The sequence below is a fragment of the Parasteatoda tepidariorum genome, chromosome 3, assembly GCF_043381705.1.
Source record: "Parasteatoda tepidariorum isolate YZ-2023 chromosome 3, CAS_Ptep_4.0, whole genome shotgun sequence".
NCBI classification, from domain to species: Eukaryota; Metazoa; Arthropoda; class Arachnida; order Araneae; family Theridiidae; genus Parasteatoda; species Parasteatoda tepidariorum.
Genome location: NC_092206.1, coordinates 56,109,928 through 56,137,425, shown reverse-complemented (window position 1 = coordinate 56,137,425; position 27,498 = coordinate 56,109,928). Strand labels below are relative to the sequence as shown.

The window sequence follows — 27,498 nt, the reverse complement described above, 5'->3', positions numbered from 1 at the left end:
ATATTTTAGATGAAATTGGAGTAAATAAAGTCCATCAAAATTTTATGTAATTTAAATGCGAGATTTGAAATTAAAATGTCGCAATAGCGTATAAAAAATATCGGTACTTTCAAAACCTTGTAGAAATGTGTAGCAATAATTTCTAAAATAACGATTGCAAAATAATTTGATTTGCGATAAAATCGTTACAAATAAGCCATGTCAAAAAATGGTTATCTAAATGAGCGATTCTTTACTCGCGATTCGTAATAATATCGTGCTAAAATATCGAAGTTTTAAAAACCGGGCGGAAATGTGCAGCAATAACTGTTGAAGAAAGGATCTAAAGTCATTTAGATTTTCCATGAAGTTTGCACAAATAAAGCGTTTCATAACTTTCAAAAATCGCTATTTCAGAAACTACTTGAAAATGGGTAGCAATAACTACCGAAAAGTCATTGGAATCGGCACATACGAAAAGCGTCAAAAGTGGTAATTAAAATTCGTAAATCGTAATAATGATGTATTAAAAATATTGGGATTTTTAAAACTATGCTAAATCCATAGCGTTAACCATCGAAAAACTACATTGATTGAGATTGGGTGCGTCAAAAACTTAAAAGTGTAAATTTAAATTACCGAATTTTTTTATTATTTTTCAAAAGTAAATATAAATTTTTTTTTTTCATTTTGTTCAGATTGCGGCCGCGGGCCGCCCATCGAGGGTTGGCGGGCCGCAGGTTGAGCACCCCTAGCATAAAGATATTATTTCTTAACCTCGCTAAGGAAATTTTAGGTTTCGAGGCTTTTCATTGCAATACTGTTGTGTTATTAAATTTAATTTGCTATGTATTATTTTAAATTATTGTGTCATGTTTTATTATATAAAATCACTTAGTTTTAAAAACTTGTTTTAGTAAAATTCAATGAATAATTAAATGTGTGCTGTAAGAATGGCTATCTTTTATTTTTGAGAACTGGAACTTATTTTATTAGTCTTTAAAAATGCAATTTTACTTTTAAATGCTCAAAAAAAGTCTTTATTGTATTGGAAAACATTTATCCTTTAATATTTCTGGATTCACAACAAGTCACTTAAATTCATGTTTGTCTGAGATAAATCACTAATTTCGGTTAAAAGGGAAGAAAAGTAAATAATTGGTCACTTTTTTTAAAAAAATATTCCATTTTATGAATTTTTTTTATTTATAAAATGGAATATTTTTAACATAAAATTTAAAAAGGGACCTCCAAGTAGAAACATGCAACTGGCACATCATCAGTAACACCTTTTCAGGAGCATTAGACATGTATAGTAGAAGTTTCTGATTTCATTGTAGTAGCTTTTTTTTCTTTCCTGAATGGCCTGTGAGAAATGAAGAGAATGGATTAGCAAAAGAGAAAAAATTCTCTCCATAAGCTCATAAAGTGTTCATTAATATGGTTTTTGACATCAAGGGGTGCCTTGTGCAGATACTTGTGCAATTAGGTTATCATTTCTTGGAATACATTCCACCCAGGAAGGGTTAATAGTGTACAAGTTTAAACACAGTTATAAACAAGTTCATGTAAAAGAATTGTCAGTTTATTACATATAAAAACTATGAAAGTACAATTGCTTTTCATTGCAAGTAGAATAGAATTGCATTCAAATTTCAATTCTCTTTTTTTCTGTGAGAGGAAACATTATATGTTGAATTGGAAAACTTATTATTAACCCTTATGAACAGGTTTTGTAAAAAAGAATTTGTGAATTCAGCGACTGAAAAGGAAGATTTTAGAAATGCTTTTGAAGAAAAAGGCCTTTTGTTTTCAAAGGATATAATATGAGAAACTACAGTTATTGCTGTATGAAGGAAATTAAGCAAAAACTATTTAAGAAGATTTTTTTGCTTAGTGCAATAAGTAATTTTTTTTCAATCATGGGATAATATTTTGCTGAGAAATTGTTTAGAAATTATGGAAAAAATTTAAAATATTTAAATTTTTTTGCAATGTTAAAAATTTATAATGAAGAAAGTTGTTGAAATATTGTTAAAATTACTAAGTGATTATCAACACAATATATCTATGCTTATAAAGGCAATGGCATGTATTCCAATTGAAAAACTTAATTTAAATCACTATATTAGAAATGATCATTGCTTGTAAAATTAAAGATGTTCTTGGCCAGACAAAATATTTAATTGTACAGAAGGTGGTCGAAATGTCTTGGTCTGCTTCTCATAGTAGTGCAGACATTGAGACAAGTTTATCCCTTTCAGGCAGAATTATAAGTGAAGAAAAAGCAAATGTGTCTGTGTCTAAGAAAACTTTAAATTCAAAATTGTATGTTTTAGATGTATTAAAGCATTATGATTGGAGCAAACTAGTAACTGTAAGCTCCAAACTTCTTATAATGGTTAAAAATGCCAATAGAAAAGAATGAAAAAGAAATTTCAAATTTATGAAATATTTATTGTTAAAAAAATTGACATAAAGTTTGCGAAGTAAATATTTTTATCATATGATTGCCAAATAGCAACCTTGTTCAGGATTGTTCACATCCTTCTCCCAAAAATAGCGAAATAGTATCGTCGCATACCATGTGATGAAGGCGGAGCCAAGTACCAACTCCTGGTGAACAAACTATACTTGTTGTGCAGATTTTGAAAAAATATCTTCATAATAATATTTTTAATATTAAAAAAAACTTGACAATTTTAAATTTTTATTATAATTAAATTCTTTTATTAAATAAATGTATTAATAAATTTAGTTTTATTTTGCTTAATTTTAAAAGGGGCTCACGAATTGGAAGAAATGCTCCTCTTATTGTTGTTCAAATGTTGACAACCTTGCTAATATTGCAAATTGAACTTAATTTAAATGCCACTTGTGTTGGTGCTATGGAAACTGGATTGATGAATAAAATTTAACGTCTATAGAAATGACCTTTACAAATTAAGTGTAAAAATGTTTATAATGTAAAAAATACAAATTTACCAATTATGAATGATAGAACTATATTAAATAAATAAGAATTGTTTTTTTTTTTTGTTTAAGTTTGCATTTAATTTTATATCTCAAAAATTAGCTTTAAAAATGAGAAAAAGGTGTTTGTTTAGGATGCTTAGATTTTCTAAAAAAACTTTTTTTTCTAACTCAACTTTCAGCTCTCAAAATAAATCATTGATAGTATCGCCTTTAGTGCACTTTGGTTGCAGCATGAGGTTGACAATATCTTTCAAAGATGGTTAAAATGAGCTCTCTAAGGTGTCTCAAACAAATATTTTTAATACATTTGAATTTAATATTTTTTGTTTCCTTATTTGTCCTTTTCCGCATTCGATGCAGAGGTTTGCCCGGGCGCTGGGAGAGGTTTTGAAGGTCTCTCCTAAAGTTTTTCTTCAACTCAAAGACTATGGGAAAAAAATCTATGGATAATTGACTCTCTGTTCTCTTAGTTTTTTTTCTTCTTTAAGTTAATATAAAAAAGTTTAAATTAAACTTTTTTTGAAAAAAAAAAACAAAAAAACATTGGGGAGAAGAGATAATTTGTCTTGTAAATTTGTATATCGATACAGTTAATTGTTTTAAGAAATAAAAGCTTAAAAAAAGTGGATCAACTAACCTTGATTTCCCTTATGTATAAATATTATTTCTTTCTAACATAGTTTTGAGGGTGATTCTTTTTAAACATGCCAATTCGAACCAAAAAATTTCTTCAAATTTAAAGTCTTCAAAATAAACTAAAATTTTTTTTGTATACTTCTTAAGTTATACTTATTAATATCTTACTGACAGCAGTGTAGTTTATTGACATTTGCTTGAGAAAAAAAATAAAACAGAAATTCACCAAATCTTGAATGCCAAGAAAATGACATATTAGCTTAGAAGTTTAAAAAACAGTCATTTTAAGTTAATAGTTAGTAACTCAACTTAAGCCTTTTTGTTAAATGGACCATAAATTGCTTAAATTAATTCTTTTTATTCACTGTAGAAAGATTAAAAAAATTTTTTGTTCCTGATATGTACAGAATAGTTTTTGTAAATAAAGTTTTGGTAACGAAGTTTTTGTAAATAATACCCTCTGCGTATGTTCTAGAAATGCTTGCACCAGTTGAGATTAAAAAAAAAATTAGATATTGAAAATTTTATGGGAAGTTTTGAAGCTAGTTATTATTGGAAACATTGTTTGTGACATGCAAGAAACATGAAATTTTGAAGTTCAATTAAATTTTTTAACTATACAAAACCATCAATGCTAGTGCTAAGTCATTTTAAAATGCTAACAGCAATGCTATTAATTTAAAAAAAATAAAAATTCTTTTAGTATTATAGTATTAGATCTTGGAGCAAGGGATAGTGAATTGTCATATTTCGTGAGAATCACCCATATATATAAAGAAAATAACTCTCCAAACATATAAATCTCATAACATATAAAAAAATGTTTTATAAATAGTGGTGAAAAAAATTTCTAATTTATTTAAATCAAAAAAGCCTGCCATTTATTTACTCTCATTTTAAACTTTACTGTATTATCATCCCTATTGGCACGTTTGTAAATTGATGTATGTAACGTTGTTCTTACTATAGTGTAATGACACGGTAGTAAATTGTTTCTTCATGTACCATAAACATTTGAAAATTATTATAATTTTCATCATTTTTGAACTTATTATAATTTTTATTATTAATTACAAAAACCATATATAGTTTCAGAAAAAGGTCCCTGGTTGATTGCACACTTACTTGATTACACATTAATTTTAGATTTAGAAATTTAGGAGTATATTTTTTATGATCTCATAAAAATGGGACCTTTTACAAAACGTCTAGATAGGTATTTTTTTATTTATAGGAATGAATTTTTCGCTGGAATAAAGCTGTTATTCAAGAAGTTGGTTAGTTAAGTAGTTCAGAAGTATTTAACACACTTGGAAGACTTAAAGAGCTCATAATGGAGCCCATGGAAGCAGAAGACTCCAGTAAAAGACCAGGGACTCGGTAAAGTATTCTTTTATTTGCCGTCATTTGACATTACAAAGAAATATATCTATACACAGTAGGACCTCGATTATCTGAAGAAATTGGGGCTGAACCAACTTTCTATAGTTGATTCAGATTGTAGAAGTAATATAATTTTTTAATCTATTTTCTTTCATAAATTCAGAAAATAGTCTTTACACTCTATAGTGGTACACACCTGGAATATCGGAAAAAGTCAGGGTAAACAAGACCGGCAACAAAGTAGAAAATGCCAGTGTGCAAAACCTGAATTTGTTTGAAATTGGCTGAATGTAAGCACCACATAAGTGATATCAAATCTTCAATGTTTGCAAAGGAAGAATAAGCAACCTAGAGCATTGCAATATGGGAATTTTGCCATATCACTTATTTCTGGCTCTCAAGTAAGGCACTGGGTTTTAGAATAAACAGTTTCTTTAGCAATTGGTAGAGATGCGATTGAAAAGACTTGAAATGGTCAGTAACTTTTTGATATCTGGCTTTTGATTAATAAAATCTGTTTTATGGCCAGTTAAACACCAAGTAATTTGTAGGTTTTACCCAAATTTTTCAGGTCAAAACCTGTTTGTAAAATTTTGATGACTGACTTATTTTTTGGTCTTTCCAAGTAGAATTATATTACTGTTGTAGTTATAAAGGCAATTTGCAAAATTGTTGATTTGATTGAATCCTTTTTTAATTAGTACTCTATCTCTCAAAAAACCATATACAGTTGCTTTGATGAAGACCATAAAGTGCTTTTTTAAATTGGCATAAATAATTTTCCTTACCTTTAGCGTGAAATCCAGGTGGTTCAGGAGTAATTGTAATTTCTTCAGTTAGAGGAAGAGTATACAAGTATGCACCTTTAACGTCTAGTTGGAGATGAGACCACTTGATATAAGATATCAGCCGGGAAAAAGAATCAAAAGGAATAAGTTGAATACTGATGCGAATGTTTCATCTTAACTCCTCCCCTTCACTTGTTTGCAACATTGTGCGACCAGTATTACCTTATATCTTTTTGTGTTTTTGATTACACCCTCTGACAGCTAAGTGGTTTGTATTAAAGATGGAAGGGGGGGGGGATTAATTAATATCTGAATCTGTAGAGATCAAAATTCATTTGCTGAAAAATAATTTGCTTTCTTTGATAATTCGTTATCTTCATCAGATGACTGAGATTCTTGTTCCTGCCATGGAGGAGCAACAAGACCAGACGATTTGTCTTTTTCTTGAAAATAATCTGAAAGTATCAAAGACTTTTTTTTACAGAATTTCTTGGTGTTATATAAGTTCCTTAGTCTTTGAATTTTACCTGCTTCATAGCTCCTTGTACATAATCTGAACAATCTAATAGAAGCATTGTTTAATATATGTCAGTTCTGGTTCCATCTTTTCTTGCACAGGCCAAACTTCTCATCGAAGTATTTTGAGATATGAACAGCTTGCATCTAAATCTTCTATCACTGTCATTTGAAGTTACTGCTCTTGGACTGCGTAGCAAGCTTGGTCTCAAGTAATTTTTAGGCCTGAAAGATGGACTAGAAGAGGTAGATCAGGGTTTCCAACTTACATGAGACCGGGGGCCACAATAAAAAACATTACTCATATGGCGGGCCGCAACTTTGTCAAAATTTTATGTAGGACTCCTTATTCCAAAATTTTATGTGTTTGTTAGAACATTAAATATTACTGTCAGATTTTTATCAAATTGTTCATGTATCTTTGTAGTCATGCAGTACAAATAGTGTTTTTATTATTATTTTTAAATTTTAAATGTATTTAAATTTAATTTAAAATGTAAAATTTTAAATATATGCTGAATTATGACAACATATTGAAATTAAGAAAAAAGTAACTAAAAATAATTGTAGAAAATAACAAAAATAAGCAACTTAAGTAGGTATGAATAATTAAGGTTCTACTGTATATAAATATATCAAACTTTTCATATGAAATAGTTAATCAATATTTGTTATTAATTCATTGATATTTGCTTCTAATATTACAGGGTATTTAAGAAAAGCTCTCCAAATGGAAAAGTATGTGTTATCAATTTTAATCCGTTTTATGAATTGCAATTTTAATCAGTGTTTTAAATTACATATGAAATAATACATGATACATTTTGCTGTCCTTACTTTAGGTATAACTTAACAATATTTCATAATGCATGTAAATTGTTCGTGTTCAATGAATAATTGAAATTTCATTAATATCAAAAATATATATTGAAATTTTTAAAATGTTTTGAGCATTATTAAACTAAGAATAAATAGAATGAACTAATATCAATACTGTTTTTATTTAGCTTACAGTGTATCTTGGAAAGAGGGATTTTGTAGACCACATCACTCATGTTGATCCGATTGGTTTGTATTGAAATTATTTTTATTTCCCAATTTTTTAAAAGTTTTCTTCCTTATTGTTCAATTAAAGAAAGAAATAGCTATTTTCTTGTATTATTATTTCATATTTTTTGCATAATTCTTACAAAAGTTACTATGTATTAGTTTCATGCTGATTTTGTTTTGAAATTTTTGATATTTAAAAAGCATAAACCTGGATTGTTGCCTTATTAAAATTTTAAAAGAACTTGTAAATTAAGTTAAAAAGTATATTTCTGAACAATAATTTATGGATGTACACGTTTTAATGTCATAATCAGTAAGATTTTTAGACGAAGTATTATTAATCAAAATAAGATTTTTGTGATTACATATGCGTATTTTTATTTTCTGTTTTTACTGATATATTGAAATTTTCAGATGGAGTAGTCTTAATTGATACGGAATTTGTGAAAGAGCACAAAGTTTATGGCCAAGTCTTAGCGGCATTTAGATATGGTCGTGATGATCTTGATGTTCTGGGCTTAACATTTCGTAAAGACTTATATTTAGCTAATGAACAAATATATCCTGTTCCTCAAGAGCAAACAGGAGGAGGAGGAGAAGAAGAAGAGGAAGAAGTAGTTGTAGTAACACCGCCACCACCAAAACATCCATTAACGAGGTTACAAGAGCGTCTGATTAAAAAGCTAGGGCCTGAAGCATATCCTTTTTTCTTTGAAGTGAGTAATACTTTATCTTGAAACTCTTATTTGATGTTTGTTTTGGTTAGAGAAATTGAGAACAGCTGATATGATTGGGTGAGGCGTGTAACCAAGAAATAGTGGAGACTGCTCCAAATATTTTCAACTATCAAGTTGCAAGCTTATTTTATGCGCATAAAATTAATAAATTTTTTGTCCAATTCATGTTTCTGGACTTTTTCAACCACTTTGTTTAAGTAATTGCTATTTAAAGTTTAGGTTTTTTTTCATGTTAATTATTAAAAAAGTTATGGTTTAGGTTTACAAAAAAATTTTTTTTTTTTAAATCTAATATTTTTTTATTTGCTTTCTGTACTACTTTTGAGCTTTTCATGTACCACTAAACGTTCCCTTTATACCGATCTGAATCTTCTGAATGTCCAGTTTCCGCATTAGATCATAATTCTCCATTTGTTGGATTTTTTTTCTGTATTTAAATATAGTTATACAAGGAGGAAAAAACTATATTAGTCCCTGTTACAAAATGTTTAGTTATTGTTAAAAAGTGTTATTATTATTATTAAGTTTTGTTCAAAAAATGTTTGTTAATTCGCGTAAACGTAATTAAATCACAACTTCAGTATATTTTGAAAAAACACCATCTACCTTTATTTACAAACGACTACTAACAAAAGTGTTGCCATGCAGAGACAACTAAGTTCTTTTATTTAATCTCGTTACTAAGTTAATTACCAGCGTGCAACATCCACCCCACCCTGGTCGACCTCCAGGGGGATAACCAGCTGCACGGGTCGGGAAAATGTCCCTTCATTTACTCGCGGTATGCATGTACGGGCTTTGTTGTCACGGCCTAAGATCACTGACTCGACGCATGCTTTCCTCCAGGTCTGACGTCCTCTTGCAACAAGACCACATTTCCGACCCGGATTTCAGTTCCTTTAGATGGGTTCTTCACATGGTGAAATGTTCTCAAGTCCATCAAATATTCCCTCTGTCATCTTTTCCAAAAGGAGTCCATTAAATGTTGACGACTTCTCCATATGCATGTTAAATCAGAGTCTGAACTCGATGGGCCAGAAGGGATAGTTGTGAGTCGTTTTTCTATCAGAAAGTGAGAGGGTGTCAGTGCTTCGTCCAGATCGTCTGTAATACCATATTCATGGACAATTGGTCTGCTGGTCACGGCGGCTTCGATATTGCATAGAACCGTGACTAGACTGGTAGTGTCTAAGCAAGCTTTACCAAGGGTCTTCCACAGACACTGTTTGATTGTACCAATCATTCTCTCCCATAACCCTCCCCACCAAGCCGTGAAGCCGAGATTAAATAAAAGAACCAAGTTCTTTTATTTAATCTCGCTACTAACTTAATTACCGGCGTGCAACAATGTTGTTGCAAAAAAAGTAATAAGTTTATCTTGTGAATGATACTATAAAATATTTTTAAATGTGGAATATCTAGAATATTTTTTTTAATGTGGGGTCAAAAATAAAATTATGCTATTATTTGTCACTTTTTTTTGTTGTCATGTTGTAGGATGTTGCATATAGGATGTAAAAAATATAATTTTATTGCATTTATTTTCAATGAAAACAAAGTAGAGAATGAAAAATATTTTAAATTCTCATTTTTTAAAAAACAAAATCTGATGAAAAAATAAATTGCTGTTAAAGAGTAATGCATCTTTTCCTGTAAGAGAATCTAGTTGCTGAATTTTTGTGACTCCATTTCTAGGGGAGGTGCTGAGAAATTAAGTAGAATCTTGCTTTTATAGCTACTTTAAAGTTTTAGACACATTTTACATGTAGGTGTATATATAAAGAATAAATTCTCAAAAATGCCCTGCTTGACTATTATTCTAGAGTGACATTTCATCTTTAATAGGAATACATAATTTAAGAGAAATATTTTATTTAATTGACATTACTATTTGTTTTAATGAATTTTTTTATATTTGGTTATATATTCGTTTTATTCTGCCATTTTTTTTATTGTAGAATTTTATAAAATAGCACTTGCCTAATTGTAAAGCTATTAATGAATTAGCTTTTAAACATTTGTTAATGATTTTTTAGTTGCCACCACATTGCCCTGCATCTGTAACATTACAGCCTAGTCCTGGAGACACTGGCAAACCTTGTGGTGTTGATTATGAGTTGAAAGTATTTATAGCGGATAATGTTGATGACAAAGCACATAAAAGGTAAATTTTTTTTACTTTTTATGTTAGGTTTTTAATTTTTTTAACTAAGTTATTTTCTTATTTGGGTGGTTGTTTTCCCATTTTGCTGACGAAAAGTTTTTCCCCTTGTTATTACATGAGGGGGAGGGTAGAAAAGTTGATGCGTAAGTTATGTAGAATATATAATGTTTTAAAAGTTATGATTGATTTATGGTATGGTAGTTTAGGGTTTACATTTCAATAGGAAACTCATTATGTCTTTGAAAAAATAAAGCATTTGAAATTTTTAAATTTCTTAGAATTCCATAAAAATGAAACGAGATGAGGATAAAAAAAATTTTTTTAACAAATTCATTGCACTTTGATGTATAAGATCCATTAAGTTCTTTTGGTCTTATTATCCCTGAACAATAGTTCAGATATCATGAGGGAATAAGAGTATTGACCTGGCTGTGCTCTTCAACAGCAATACGATAATAGACTAAGGCTGATTTGCCATTAATCTTCATTTATAGCGAAGCTAAGACCGTTTGTTCATGAAAGCAACTGTTAAGACGTTTTGTTTCTCATTTGATTTACTCGACATTGTGTTAATTTTTTATCACTTCCAAATTTAAGATTTATTCCCGCAAATAAAGATTTTTCTCAGAAAATGTAACATTGTTAAAAAAAATATTTCATTTTTTTTAAAAATTTAACCTTTAAAAATAAAATAATCATATTTATTTCGATTTTCAATTTTCAGAGATGTGCTGAAAATTCACGCAGTTGTATTATCCATAATAGGGATAATATGCGACAAAGTGCACCAAAACATACTACTTGCTGCATTTTGCTTTAAAACTGCAAAATTGTTGAACAGAATCACAAAATAGCTAACTTGCTAAACTCTAATGTTTCTACACAATGCTCCCCATTGTGTGAAGATTCTGGTGCTTCTTTATTGATCTCATTTAATTGTCACTTATGCGTTTTCCATGTCCTCTCATCAACCTTATTTCATACATAAAAACTCATCATGATCAAGTGATTTACGAATCATACTTTGATTTGTATTCACATGATTTTAAAATCAAGCATCACGATTTGTATTCACATGATTTAGAATTAACATATTTGGGTCCGTATTCACACACCATGATCCATATTTACAAGTTTTAAAAATAAAGCTGTCAGTCACATTATCATAATTTAAAAATCACACATCACGATTCATATGTACATGATTTCAAAATATCAAATCTTGTTTTGTATTTACGCTATTTTGAAACCAAACATGTTGTTGTGTCCAATCCTTCAGGATCTAGCGACAGCTAGATCAAATCCAAGAGATCGTGGACCCTAGCAAAATCAAGCACCAGAAGTGGGCTATCACGGATGTCCGCAAGAGCGAGCCCCAAGCAGTCGAGGATATGATCGGGGGAGGCCGGCATCAGATGGCACTTGGTGCACGTTGGAAAGACTTTGCGGCCGCATTCAAAGGTCATGCTTTTGAGGTGCCCACTGATAAATCCAACATAATTCATAAACCAAACATAATTCATATTAGCGTAATTTTAAAGCTACACATTTTAATTTGTATTCATAGCTATTCAGATTCACGAGATAAGTAAGTCTCACATCTACAATACTTTATGTTTATGTATAAACTTCAGATTTATGTATAATGTTCACACAAATAATTAAGAATTATCAATTATTAAAGTTTTTATATCATTTTTCTGAATTTTTTTTAAATTTTAATTTTTATTGTTACTCAAAGATTGTGTAAATCTCTGCCACAAGCTAAAATCCCTGAATTGAATGAAGAGTCAGGGTTTCACAGAGAAAAGACAAAAACTTTTACAATTAATGAAATGTTTGGGGAAATGCTATAGAAAAATTAACTCTTGTTTGTGAATTTTTTTTTCTTATATACAGATCATCTCGGTTGTTGATTTATACCATTGTCTATTTTCTTTTTCTTTTTTCATTGTCTATTTTCTTAGTTTATTTTTATGTAAACTTAATATTGAATATTTATTTTTTTATTCTTAAAGAAATATACAAATAAAGTAAATTTAATAAATACTATTAGCAAGTGTTAAATAATATTTACAAACTGAAGTTTAAAGAATCTTATAAGTATATGCCTGCTAATCATATCAGAAATTTCGTTATGGGAAGGAAAGAGAAATGAAATTGTTAAATCAGATATTTTTTTCTTTTTCAAAATAATTTTAGCTTTAAAATTTTTTCTCTTAAAACAGTTTTGCAATTATTTTTTTGAAATTAGGTTAATATTCTCTCCTTTCTAAAATAAATAAAATTTTTTAAAAATAAGTATAAGAGTGGTTTTACTTTTTGAGATGAAATATAAACAAATTGAAGTTGGAAAAGCTACCTACTGTTTCTCTACGATAGGTACTCTGACCGCCACAAAGTCTGCGACAGTTTGGTGCTATGGAAACAAGAAGAGGGCATTTTAGGGAGGGTAGCTTCAATGATAGCTTGTATGGGAAGTATACCAGATTGACTGACTAAGCCACCAGTAGGAGACTTATTTAATCTGATTCAATAACTTTTTTAAGATTCGCATGGATATTTCTTTCTTACTTGAAATGATTCTCTCTACTCAATCGGTTGTTATTTTTTAAATACAAAGGAAAAAAAAGTACAAATTCTGACATAAAGGGTAGTACAGGTTTTTTTAATTTTACGTTATTTATTATGAATGTTCATTGATTGTTAGATGGTTTAATTTCTAAACTTGCACATTTTTTAAAGCAGTTAATTTCTTTTATTATTTGAGTTTTCTGGAAAAAGTGAAGTGTTTAAACTTATTAACTCTGATTTTCAAAGGAGATAAAACTTTTGATGAAAATAGAAATAGTTCACGTTATCTGTGCCGAAAAATTACGAAATATCTTTCTTTTTATTATTTGTTTTTTTACTTTTTTTTTAAACTGAAAGCAAGTTACCGCATATAGGATGAAATCTAAAACTATCAACGATGATTTTTATCTGCACCCATCAAACCATCTGAAATTATCTAAGTTTTTCTTGTTGCTTAAATTGCTTTTTCTTACTTGTATTTTAATGTAGCATGTATAGTTTTTCTCACTAATTATTAAAAAAAATAATTCTAACAGTTTTTTATTAGCAAATTTATTTTTTATTTTTTTTTCTTAATAACCAATTTACTATGTATGATAAATTTATAGATTTATAGAGTTATTTATTTATAGAGTTATTTTATAGATTTTATAGAGTTAATTTATAGAGTTATTTATTAATAAAACATTGAGCTTGCTTTAAACAATTTTATACAATTTCCATACATATCCTATTTATCAATCATTACATAGAAATAACAATTTTAATTAGTAATTGAGTCAAAATTTTAATCGCGGTTACACCCAAAATTTGATATCATAATTTTTAAATTTTTTGTTGTTTTTTGAACACAAAACAATACCCCAAAACGATTTTTTTTATTTAATTTATTTTACAAGATGTTAACAATTAAATTTTAAAGCTCTTTTTAATTAAAAAAATAAATATCTAAGGATAGAAGAAATGGATTTTAAAAAATTGTATCTCATTTTACGCGGAAGTTCTTGAAGTTTTTGATAAAATAGTTGTAAATAAAATATATTCTTCTAGTNATTATAATTATTTTATCAAAAACTTCAATTATTTCTGCCTAAAATGAGATGCATTTTTTAAAAATCCATTCATTCTATCCTTAGTCCTTAGATATTTATTTTTTAATTAAAAAAGGTTATGTTAAATAAATTAAATAAAAAAAAATCGTTTTAGGCTATTGTTTTGTATAATATATACTTTTCAAAAAACAACAAAAAATGTAAAAATTATGATATCAAATTTTGGGTGCTACCGCTATTAAAATTTTGACTCTTTTAAGAAAGAGAAAATCGAACGATCTAAACGATGTTTCAGGGTCAGAGTACCTATCGATGGTCAGAGTACCTATCGTAGACAAACAGTATATGATGTTGGCTATTGATAAATAAGAAGAGTTTCAAGAAGAAAAAAATTACCTTAATATGGTGTAGTGATCTGTAAAATATATACTTCTATTTAAATGTTGATGCTATTAAAACTAAAACTCATATTTTTCAAATTTTTCCTTTATGTACGTTACTATTTTTTTCCAAGTAGAAGATGTGGCAATTTCCCTATTAGTAAAGCATTTTATATTGTATAGATACTAGTTAGTAATTTAAATTGATTTGAATAAATATATATGTACTTTTTATCTGTTTCAAAAAATTTGCCTTAAAAACTAAATCATAGTGTGAATCTAAATAAATTTACTCAACTAAAAGAAAAATGCAGGCAATAATTTGTAAATTGATTTAAATCAAATAATTTAAAAAGAAAAATCAGTGGATTTAAATCACAACCCAGGTTACCATAAAATAAGTTTTTAATAGTAGAATTACAATAATAGTTTACTAAAATTATTTTTTTATCTTAGTTTTGTGTAGGCAAGATTCACTTATTTTTGCATGAAAAGGTGACACAAGCCCGAATTAGTATTATCTTTTAATTTAGAAAGTTGTAAAAATATAAAGTATTTTATAGGAATTCTTTTGAGATGTTTGCCCAATTTAATAAACACATACACACAGCAGATTTTTATCTTCACAGCAGCAGCAGATATCTTTGCAGATTTCACTCTGATATTTTATTTGGTGTTTGTCAACATGTTCAATGAGTTGTCTGAGGAATTTTTCTTTTTTCCCTTTAAACTTTATATAAAATATACTTTTAAGAAAAGCAATTTTATCTTAAAACTTTTTAATGTAAGTTTCTGAATATATTTTTTAAAAATTTCGGAATGGAAAAAGCTGGGCCTAAATCATCTCATTTTTATTTTCACTATGTGCGGGACAATTTATTGTGTAAAATTTTTTTGGGCGTTATTTAAATTAAGGCCTAAGGATTTTATGCACTAAATGAAATACAAATCTTTTATACATAAAATTTTTAGATTCCTGTCTTTAGCTTTTTTTATTTTATTTTACCAAACTTATCCTTGGATTATCATACCAGCCAACTTTTTCATTTGCAAACATTTTTATTTCAATATTTAGAGTATAGTTAATTTATGATTCAACATTTTAGTATTGATATAATACATTTAATTTAGGATGATTTTATCCACCAGTACATACAAACAACTTAAACACATATATAAAACCTATTAATTGTGCAGAAAAGTTTTTAAATTGGGCACAATTAAACAAATTATTTTAAATTTGCTATTTGGCTACCTCTGTATATATTCTGGGATGTTAGGATTTTCGAGTGGGAAGCTATGGTTTAGAAATATGTATTGATGCATAACTTTTCTACATACTAAGATATTCATTTTAATAAAACGCTTTCATAAAAAGATAAAAATTACAAAATCAAGTGTGATATGATATTAAAAAAAATATACTTATCATGAAATCCTATTTATCTGTGTAAGTTTATTCAATAAATTATGAAATTCTATTGTGTATATTTTGTTTTCAAGGAATACAGTTCGTTTAGCTATTCGGAAAATCATTTTTGCACCCAGTGGGAAAGGTGAACAGCCAAGTGTTGAAGTGAGCAAAGATTTTATGATGTCGCCAAATAAATTACACTTAGAAGCATCTCTTGATAAAGAAGTAAGTTTATATTTGTATCTTGCTCTTATATTAGAGATTTATACCAGCGATAGCTTTGACATTTATTTAAACCTAAGCCTCTGTTAATTTCTCTAAGATAATTTTTCAATTAAATTAATGGTAATTTAGATTTGTGTGTTGTTTTAGTGCAGCCATAATATTTTAGTGTTTCAAGTCCCCCCCTCCTTTTTTTTTCTGAAATTTAGAAATAAGATGCCTTTTTTCTTTTGCAGAAATTTTAAATTAGTATTCAAAAGTATATAATAAAATTATGGTCACAATATATGCTAATTATATATCTTACATTTAGAAATTTAATTAATATCATTACTTTCAATATAGTACTTTGAAGTAACATATATCTTAAGTGATAATTTTTTATACTTCAGTTATATCACCATGCAGAAGAAATTGCTGTCAATGTACACATTGCTAATGGATCAAATCGTAGTGTGAAGAAAGTTAAAGTATCTGTAAGACAGTTTGCTGATATCTGCCTCTTTAGCACAGCTCAGTATAAGTGCACAGTTGCTGAAATAGAGAGCGAGTAAGCTGTATTTTTTTTTTTTTTATTATTATTTTTTTAAAAAAAAGTGTAATTTAATTATTCTTAGACTTTCTATCTTTAATTCACTCTTTAAAGTTAATTTTTCATGCCCTCTTTTAATCAACAAAATTTTTATGTTTCAGCATTATTAAAATATTGTGTAAAGTAGTTGACTTAAAAAAACCATGCAATATTTACCTCTGAATGCAAAGAATTTTTTTAACCTTACCTATACTCTAGTTTTATAAGAAAACATTAATTTATTTCATTTATTCAATTATTGTTCTCTAAATTTTTTTATTTTCTGAAAAGACTTTTCGATGATCTTAATAGGGGTGATTGTATTCCGGATGTATCCCGGAATTCCGAGTTTTTTGTCGAGTTTTTCTGAGTTCAAAAGTTCCACCAAATTCTACAATCTAAAATTTCAATACTTTTGCTAAATGGCGTTAAAGAGACATTTTCATAAATAAATGTTTTTCCGTCAATTTGATTCTTTGGGATAATTGAATTTTCGACATTTTTAATATTTGAAACTACATTGGTATCAGCTAATATCGCGATTCATGTTCACGCAATTTTAGTATCGAGCATCGATATTCAAAATAACCTGATTTAAAAGTTACGCATATTGATTCATATTCACACACATGACATATTGATTCAATCGTACATGACAATTCATACTAAAATGATTTAAAAATACAATTTAGTGATTTGTATTTACATGGTTTTAAAATCAGTATTTGCAATTCATATTCACACAAGTTTATAATCGGATTTCGGTGTTCGTAATCGCACATTTATAAAAACATCGATTTTTGTATTTACGCGTGATTTAAAGGCAATTTGTATTCACACGATCTAAAAATCTTGCATCGGGGTTCATATTTATGCGATTTAAAAATCAAATATAGCAATTTGTATTTTCGCTTTCATAAAATCCAATATCGTGAATCATATTCATGAGATTTTAAAATCCAATAACATGACTCTTGTAAGAACTAAGTTTTTTCTTTAATTAGTTACCGTAAAGGTGTGATATTTTTCATTGGTACCTACCAATTCATACAAATTTATTTATAAATCTTAATTTAGAAAATTATATCAAACATGTATAGTTTATAATTGGTATTGTGATATCGAGTTTTTGCATATAAAATTGGCATGATTTTTCACTTTGTGTTACGATTACCCCTGTATTTATATTATGTTTTAGAAATTGTCTGATGTTTTTTTGAAGGATTTAATGATATAATTATCATTGCATTCTAATCAATTTCATGTGATGTTTTTTTATTGATAAGAGTATCATAATTTTAAAAGAGTAAGGAAAATAATCGATAATTTAACTTTTAAAGGGAAAAACTAGTAATGAATATTAAGTGTCATCATAGGTTTAAAATAGGAAGCAAAATGATTATGTTTAGAAAATGTCAAATTTTATAATCAGCCAAAACTTTCAAATTTACTATATAGTCACTTCTTAAAAATATATTTTGTGATAACCAACACAAAGTGTGAAAACATCTTTATTCACCCAGAATATCCTTTTAAATTATAAATTAATCAACCTTTCACCCAAGTTTATAAAGTGCTTTATTGTGAAACAATAGAAAGCCCGCCCTCCTCACACAAATTAAGAACTATAAGTATTTTTAGTGTGCAGTCTTTTTTATTTTTCTGCTAACTTTTTATTATATTAATTTGCTTTTCTAATACTCGGATTATTTAAACAAAATATTTTCTCTAACTTATTAGTTGAATTTCATAAGTTATATAAAGATTCTGTTGCTAATTAAAGTAACTGGGGTATTTACCAAGCCTTTTGTCAATGTTTATCAAAACTTAAATTATTATGATTTCATGTACACAGAAGGTGGAAAATTGTTTTGTTCAATTATGTTGGAATTTTTGCCATTGTTTTCAAATTCGCTCTTGAATAATTATTCTTGTTTAGTAAAGTAAAACCTGGAATTTTGATATGCATGCTTCATAGCTGCCAAGTGTACAGATTTTATCGGAACGGTTCCGATTTTTATGTCTTGTTCCGATAATACGATTTTGGGTCAAAATGTTCCGATTTTTTATCACAGCGTAATTTTTTCTTTAACTCTAAAAAGCGATCCACGTCCGATTGGCGAAATCCAATCAAGTCGCGTTATCACTTAGCTCCGCCTCTAGCGCCATTCGTATATTCGATGACGTATGTACGGATCGCTTCACAGACACCAAGAGGAAATTTTAACTTCCTGACTTCTTGTCGTTTACTTGCAACCGTACCGGTGTTGAATGTTTACTCGGAACGCGTCTCTTCGATTTGAGTTTAGCTTTGAATGTTTTGTTGCTTGAAAAAATGTCAAAAATTCGGCGAAGTCAGTGTTTTCGCGACAATTATAGTGAAGAATTTGATTTCATCAAGAAATCAAGAAAGGGGACATCGTACGCGTTGTGTATTGCTTGCAATACAGACATTAGTATAGCACATGGCGGAAAGTGTGATATCATTTCACACGGGAAAACAGCCAAGCATGCTACCGCGTATACAAATATGAAAAAGTCTGCAAAAATTTCCGATTTTGTGTCGTCCACTATTGATCTACAATCAATTAGAAGCGAACTATTGTTCACAGGATTCCTCCTTAAATACAATATTCCGTTAGCTGCTGCGGACCATGCATCAAAGTTGTTTTGTGCGATGTTTCCAAATTCTTCGGAGGTAAAAAAAATACTCATGCAGGAGAACGAAAACTAGTTATTTGGTTCTAGAAATTGCAAATAACACTTCCGAGCAAATTATGAAAAAGCTGAAGACTAATGTGTTTAACATAGCGACAGATGGGAGCAATGACTCGTCGGACAATCAAATGTATCCAATTGTGGTCACATTTTTCGATGACGTGTTGGAGTTATTGAGCTGCACTCTTATATCTTTGCCAGTTTTAAATGATTCGAGTACAGGTCAAAATATTGCCAATCTAATTTGTGCCTTTTTTTCTGAACACAGCATACCATGGGAAAATTGTTTATCGTTTTCCTGTGATAATGCCAGGAATATGATGAGGAAAAACAAAGGAGTTGGTGCATATCTCAAGGAAAATCATTCTAATCTGTTAGCTTTTGGCTGCCTTTGTCATCTGATCAACCTGGGGGGTGAAAAAGGAGCAAAGACTTTGCCCATTTTATTTGATGACCTACTTATAGATATTTATTATTATTTTCATAGAAGTGGGAAACGAAAATTAGAATTTAAAAAATTTCAAATGTTTGACAAAGAAGGTGGTAAAAAAATTCTAAAACATTGTGCGACAAGATGGTTATCCCTTGGTAAATGTATCACTCGCTTACTTGAACAATGGAGAAGTCTTCTCTTATATTTCAAAGAAGTGTGTTCTGAGAGCAAAGTAATTACAGATTTCTCACCAAAAATCTCGGCTTATGTAATACCAAAATTACAGAAGTAAGAAACAAATGAAGATGTTCAAACAGAAGGTGAGGGGTCTAAAATAAAAAATACTAAGCGCAAGGTTTCCGATACTGCCCCAGTCTGTTCAAAAAAGATGAAATCCAAATCCCAAATGATTCAGCCTTGTTATAGACAAGTGTTCGATGAAAAGTTTTTTAAAACAGCCAAATCTGCTACAACTGTAGCACTTAACAAGAATAATTGATTTTTTTATATGTGTTTATTGTCACATATGTTTGAGTAATAATAAAATATTTTGTTTTTAAATATGTTTTAAATTACTAAAATCAGCTATCATTTCTGTTTAATTAGTTTGTTGAATAAGAATAATAATCAGAAATCTTGTCAGTTGATATGTATTATAATCAATAATAATTGTTACATTAAATCTTATACAGTTACAATTATACAAACATTTAGTGTAAAGAAGTAAACTTTAATGTCGCGACCGTGTGACGTGTTCCTATTTTTTTCCCTGGCAGGTTGGCAAGTATGATGCTTTGATGCAAAACAGTTTCTCTCATTTCGTTCGATATCAATAATAATTTATGAGAAATATTAAATATATTTTTTTAAATATGTTTAAATAATATGTTAATTTTGTGAACATATGTATTCCTGCCTGATTATGAAACTTCATTCGCTATTGAAGCAAATGAAGTTTTTTAATCGGGTAATATCTTACCGCTTCTCTTTCTTGGGGTTATTTGTTTAATATATATTATCGGTTAATGTTATTTTCTGTTCACTAATCAAAATGTCATACAATTTTTTAGTTTTTAAGTTATTCATTGCTTGTTTACTTTTAGAGAAGGGTGCCCTGTTGGACCCGGCTTCACTCTTTCAAAAGTATATTATCTTAGGCCTATGCTTGCCAATAATAAAGATAAGCGAGGCTTAGCACTTGATGGTCAACTCAAGCATGAAGACACAAATCTGGCATCGTCAACTATGTATGCATAATGTTTTTTTTATTTTTATTTTTTTAAAGTTTTTTTTGTTCCATTATAAAGTTATATTCTGTAACTTCTGTTACCTTCAATTATAATACATTCACTATATTTATCTATCAGTTCTTTTTGTTGAAATGGAACTACATTTTAATAAAATAATATGAGGGGAATATATGCACTTGATATTTCTTAACCTTTTAGAATGATAACACCTTTTATTCTAGCTCTTTCAGTGCAACTGTAAGCAAAGCAACTTGGGGAAAAAATTTCATTTATTGATCAAAAGGAAAATAAAAAATTATAGGTTAAATAAAAAATAGTTTTAGCTATATATGTTTGAATATGGTGATAGGCATTTTTAAAATTGCCTCTGCTTTCTTTTTCACCAAGGAAGCATATTCTAATTTTCCTATATAATTATTTTTGTTTCCTGATATTTTGTGATATTTATTATTATAGTTGTTAATATTATTTGATAAAGTTGGTTGAAAACATTCTCTTCTTCTGAGATAAATCTGATTATGTAAAAATTTTACCTCAGTGAATTTACTTTTATTAATATCCCCAAATGTTGTTTAGGAATTTATATACACTAGCAGTTTTTCATAAACTGCAACAGGTTGGGAAACTTTGAAAAAAATTTTTTTTTTCTTTTTGAAAATAAAGTTTTTGTCCTTATAGAATTTTGTTACTTTAGGTGACTTGAAATTTTACTCATAACAGAAAAATGCATGTTTTGCTTGAAAATATATTTTAGCTGTAAAGCAAAAAGAAAATATTTGTTTATTTAAAAAAAATTTAAGTTTTGATATATAAGAAGTGAAAACTGTTAAATATGATTTATTGCTTAACTCTAATTTTGTACAATTAGCAGACCAAATGATAAGACTGCTTTAAATAGTATTATTTCTTACCAATAGTTTGCTTTAATACAATCCTTTTTTATTTAAAGCTTTATATTTGGAGTGTTACAGGGTGCGTAGCGCTTTTGAAAAGTGCTTAAAGGTGCTTATTTTCGATTTTCGTTTTTTAAAAGCCCTTAAAGGTGCTTTTTTCCATGGGTGTTTTTAAAAAGTGCTTAATTTTTCCTTTTCCGAAATGTGTTATTTTTCTTTACCATGTTGATTTTTCCACAAAAAGACATTGTCCTATTCAACATTTTCTCAATTAATTCAACCCCAATCTATTTCGGTGCACAGCCGCTCTGTAGTGTATGAAAACACCATTTGTTTTATATGCCTGATGAAATGCTTGCGGGTACGCACTTGCACATACTGAGTTGGATTCAGCGGTAAGGAATTTTGACTCTCGTGGGCAACCCTGCTGCATTTTGCAAGAGACTCTCAATATCAGACTTCATTTTCCGCCCTCTGTAATAGAATCAAAAAATCTCTCGAATTTTTGCTGATTACGGGGACTAGCTAAACATTGTCAATTTTTTTCCCTCTATTAGTGATAAAAAAGTTCATTTCTCTTGTTAATTTAATCGTTTGTGACGCGCCATCATCTTCGTCACTGTAAATAAAACCATCAATTGTCAAAAATTTGCCAACCCTGTCTAATTATGATATTTTTCAAAGTGCTTAAAAATTTTTTTTGAGTGCTTGAAAAGTGCTTAAAAGGTGCTTATATTTGTTGAAAAATTTGGCTACGCTCCCTGTGTTATCAAATACTCTCGCTCAAATGAGAAGAATCCATCCACTCAAACTTTAGATTTGCTTAGATAATTGCTTTTTTTTTCATTAAAAGAAGAAAAAAAACTATTTTCTTGTTTAATGAAAATATATATGTAAATAAAAATGTACATGTGAAATATACATGGCTATTCATCTTCACGCATTATAATTTTTAAAAGAATATGTTCAGCAGCTGTAGCATATAGTAAATCAATTCACGAGTCTTTGGATATTTGTCATTTATAACATTGTGTATTAAAATGGACATTTAGTATAATCTTTATGCAAGTTTTATATATTAAGTGTTTTGAAACGAAACTGATCAACTTATCTATAAAAATTCTATAGTAATAAAAGGTTTAGAAACTTATAATGAATTTAAACAAATTTAAGTTTATAATATATTGTGTCTATAGTAAGAAAAAAAAATATCTGAATAACTTTTGATCTAATGATTGGACAACATGCTCTAAGATGGATAACTTTAAATATGTTTATTAATTAGTGTAAGAATATTTTTAGTTAAGAAATCAGACATGCATAAAACTTTTTCTAAATATTGTACTTTTTTTACAATTCAAATTCTCAATATCCCAATAGTTGAAACTGGAGAGCATGAGATAAGTTGATCCCCTTAATGTTAACTTCATTTTTTACACATTTCGCCATATCTCTAGTTGTATTTAAGCAAATCACAAAATTTTTCATGCAGTTGTAAAAGTCATTACTTCTTAGATTTTAGTTAACAATGGTTGAAAAAGTTTAATGCATGCCGATTTTTATATGATTTTTAACTAGGTAATGTTAAATGGTAAAATCTAAAATTTGAACAAATGGAATAAAATTTTCAAATAGTTCTTGAGAACATTTAAAAGTAAATTACTCAGAATTTGACTCATTAACAATAAAAAAAAATTAAAAAAAAAATAAAAAATTTAAGTGAATTCACTATTTCAGATTTTGTTATTTAAATTATAGTACAAAATGAGGCAAAATTTTGAATACCTCATAATTTAAAACTTTTTGACCATTTATTATAAAATTATTATTTTTTTTTTGATTAATGAGTTATTCATTGTGTGGAAATGTTTTGATTAGCTTTAATAATTGCAGAGATATAGAGAAATAAATAAATTATGAACAGCGGGGCCAAACTGTTGGCTGCTTTCCTGGCTAAACTACTGAGATCATATTTTCCAGATTGTGGCTACCTCTCTTTCCATATTACCAAAAAATTTGAATCCTTCAAAAAAAGAAAAAAGAGAGAGAAAGGATCTGATTATTCAGAGAAAGTTTGCCTTTGTGTCTTATTTTGTATATTATATTATCTACACTAATTAACTAATACAAGATTATTCCTTCAAATCATTAAAAATCAGATCATTGGATCAAAAATTTTCAACTGTTCTGTTTTCATTTTTAGCGACTGTATTATATGTATATAAATATATATGTTGCTTGAATGTTTATTGCAGCATGTATAAGTTAATATAAAATTGAAATTTTTGCTTGCATCCAGATGTGTGTTTTACTTATTTTCTGTTAGTTAATTGCAATTTTATGGTATTTTCCCCTGATTTATATTATTTATTTAAAAAATTTCTTTTGTAGCATTAAAGATGCTACCCACAAAGAAAATCTTGGCATTATTGTTCAGTATAAAGTCAAGGTGAAGCTTTGTCTTGGTCCTTTAGGAGGGTAAGAAAACTACCATCTTATGTATACTTATCAAAATGTATAGTTGTTGGATCAGTTTTATTTTATTGTCAAAAAATAAAAATGTATAATAAACTTTATTAATTTGTTACTGTGTAATATTCTCAAAGATTGTTGTTTCTTATACGTTATTTTCTACAAATGCCAATTTTAAAAGAATCAATTTGTATTTTTGATTCAATATCTTTTTATATTTTTAATTTATCATATATAATGCTTTGGAAAACCATAAAACTCATTAGTTTGCACTTAAGAACCATCTAATAATTATATACATGATTTAAACATACAGCTTTGTTCACAGGATTCATTGTTTCAAACTTATTTTTTTACTTCAGCCATTAATTGGAAAAGAAACTCAATTAACAATTTTACATTATCCAATTTTTACAATTATGATTTCAGGGGCTATACACTTATTTATTATTACCTGCAAAGGCAGTAACAAATCTTGTAGGGTGGACTATTGTAGTTTCACTGTTATTGATTTATTTCTCATAACAATATAGCAATGATACCAATTAACAATAATAGCAATCATAGATTTTTAAAGTGAGCCTATTTGTTCCACTTCTAATCGTGTTTAAAATAATTATTACCATAAAAAGTAACCTCCTTTATTAACGTAATTACATTTAGATGATTGGAAATTAGAAACAGTTATAATAAGAAAAATTATTTCTACATTTATTAATGATCTAAATATTTGATTCTAAGTCCTATAAAAATTAACTGTGTAACCTTTTTTGTTATTATAAAATTGATTTTTACTACATGTATCAATACATTTTAAATACATTTTGAATAAAATTGTTTTTTAGGTTGAAATATATTCTGGTCGAATTGAATTTTATGCTATAAAACCTTTTAGTTACCTTTTAGAATTTTTTCATCCTCAGCATACAATAAAGATTTCGACGTCTGTCATGTCTTTAAACCAACCTAGGCTGCATCAGTTAAACTAGTATTTTTCATAAATAGTAATGTCAATTTTTATTATTTTGTTTCACAGTACACAATGTAAAATTAAATAGCCTTTTTAAATGCTTAAAGTTGTCCTTAATAAGAACAAAATATTGCAGAGATTTAACTGCAGAATTGCCATTTGTCTTGATGCATCCAAAACCTGCTGATGATCCACCTCCTGTGCCCTCAAGAAACCCGTCAGTCCCCAAGGATGAAAATAATGAAAACGCAGGAATAGACACTGATCTTATTCGTCTGGATACGTAAGCATTTTTACTTATCATAGAAAGTAATCCATCCTGCACAATTTGCTTGATTGCTTTGAACTTTTTATGCAGTGGTTCTATAAGTATAGTTAGTATGTACTTTATTTATATTGAGTACCATCAACTGTGGTTATTTTGGACATTCTCTTAAAAAAGTTTGAGATGCAAAAAGCATTGTCAAATGTGAGCTCTGCAAAAAATCAGGACTGTAATGCTTACAAGATTGTGGTAAAATGTTTTCATACAGTGAGAATTTAGTGTGAAAAGAATTTGTAAAATGACATTTGAGCAAGAAATTAGAATACATTAGCAACATAAATCCACGAAGCCCATAGCAAGAGCATTTTTGTTCATATTATTTCTATTTGTGTTTGACATAATAACAGAGATGCCGGATAGCGGAGAAATATTTTTGAGTGGTAGTCTTTTAATGTATGATACTTGGTTTAGTAAATTCAATTTATGGGTTTTTTTACTCACCATTACTTCTAAATAATTCAAAGGCTTATATAATATGCCACTTTGTTACAGTAAAACTGTGTTGAGCCTTTTAAAAAGTTACCAAAATTAAAAAAATAATTCTACAAATTTTTCGTAGTTCTCTACTGTTTTTAATATATTTTATTGTATCCAGAGCAGTTTGCCATCACTTTAATAACCATTTAAGGGATATGATACAGGAATTTTTGTACATAAATTTTCATGTAATTTATTAATTGGACAATGTTACCCGAACTCCATAGGAAAATTAGGATTACTTTGGAATTTTTGTACATAAATTTTCATGTAATTTATTAATTGGACAATGTTACCCAAACTCCATAGGAAAATTAGGATTACTTTGCTCACCTCAGAACACAGAGTCAAAATGACAAGCTTGATGCTGACATTTAACTATTTTTGATGAAACAGAATAATGAAAATAAAATAAATCACTAAAAATTATTAAAGTTACCTGTGAAATCAAAGGATTTAGTGGTTGTGATATTTTCAGGGAAAAAAGCATTTTTCAAAGCATTGCCTAACAAAATATTGAATCATTTTTTTTAATGTGTGAACCGAAGTCAAAAGAAATTAAATCTCCCCCTTAAAAAAAAAANAAAAAAAAATTTTTTTATGAGCAAATCTATCATTTCTCTGGCTGATGTTATTGCAGTGAGGCAAGTTATTTCTTGAAGAAGCTTTTTGAAGCTTAATGAGTCACCTTATGTACCAACATGCATGTTCTCCCTTTTTAAAAAAAATTATTTCTGCTTATAGTTATCTATTAAATTTGTATAATGCAAATCTAACAATTTAACCAGTGTCTAGTATTTGTTATTTATGAAAATAACAAATAATAGTAAATTATTTTCAACTATTTGAAAAATATTATTTTTATTTCTCATGCTATGAACACATTTCCGAAAAGTTGTCTTTGAGGTAGTTTTCAATAGAAAATATTTCGTGGTTAAAGTTAACCAGTTTTTAGGGGTAATTTTGCCCTTCATGTTTTTGAATTTCTACTGAAAATATTCAGTAGAATTTAGTTTAAGAATAATATATAAATTTTTTTTGACAAGAACCAAATCTTTAAATTATCTCAATTAAGCAGGGATGAGATTTTTCCGCTTTTTAGCGGATTTCCGCTTTTTTTCACTTTTATCTCTTGAATTTCAGCTTTTTTATCAAAAATTCAGATTTTTCTAAAAAAATTTTTTTTTTTTTTATAAGAACAGTAGAGAACCATTCATCCGGTATCCAGATAATCGGGAAACCAGAAAACCGGGAAAAATTTTGATCGGTTTTCCCACCATTTTAAACTAGAACGATTATGAAAAAAAGCGGAAATTGAACTCATCCTTGAAGTTGAGTAGAGGAAAATGTAAGGAAGGGGAGAATTTTTTTCCCCGTTTACCCAGAGAAACGTCATTTCCTCCGTGACCTTGAAGGCAGGGAAGGGAGGAATGTTTTATTTTTTTCTTTAGGCCGTCAATCAAGCTCAAGGGTGTGGCATGCTGATTTCGTTTTCTGTTTGATTTACGAGGGGGGTGG

At 28.4% G+C, this 27,498-nt stretch overlaps 2 protein-coding genes across 2 annotated transcripts in view; both read left to right on the top strand.

Moving 5' to 3' along the window:
• LOC107449808 (general transcription and DNA repair factor IIH helicase subunit Xpd) overlaps positions 1–27,498 on the top strand; it is a 363,770-nt gene that overhangs the window by 272,945 nt on the left and 63,327 nt on the right. The gene's annotated exons all lie outside the window — the stretch shown is intronic.
• Positions 1–27,498, top strand: part of LOC107449817 (beta-arrestin protein kurtz) — a 47,926-nt gene that overhangs the window by 5,000 nt on the left and 15,428 nt on the right. Inside the window, exons 3-12 of the mRNA XM_016065476.3 lie at positions 4,826–4,971; positions 6,986–7,016; positions 7,286–7,346; positions 7,743–8,044; positions 10,102–10,229; positions 15,739–15,874; positions 16,264–16,421; positions 20,697–20,840; positions 24,128–24,214; positions 25,315–25,461. Of these exons, the coding sequence (XP_015920962.1) occupies positions 4,925–4,971; positions 6,986–7,016; positions 7,286–7,346; positions 7,743–8,044; positions 10,102–10,229; positions 15,739–15,874; positions 16,264–16,421; positions 20,697–20,840; positions 24,128–24,214; positions 25,315–25,461 (1,241 nt within the window). The 5' untranslated portion in view covers positions 4,826–4,924. The remainder of the gene's footprint in view (positions 1–4,825; positions 4,972–6,985; positions 7,017–7,285; positions 7,347–7,742; positions 8,045–10,101; positions 10,230–15,738; positions 15,875–16,263; positions 16,422–20,696; positions 20,841–24,127; positions 24,215–25,314; positions 25,462–27,498) is intronic.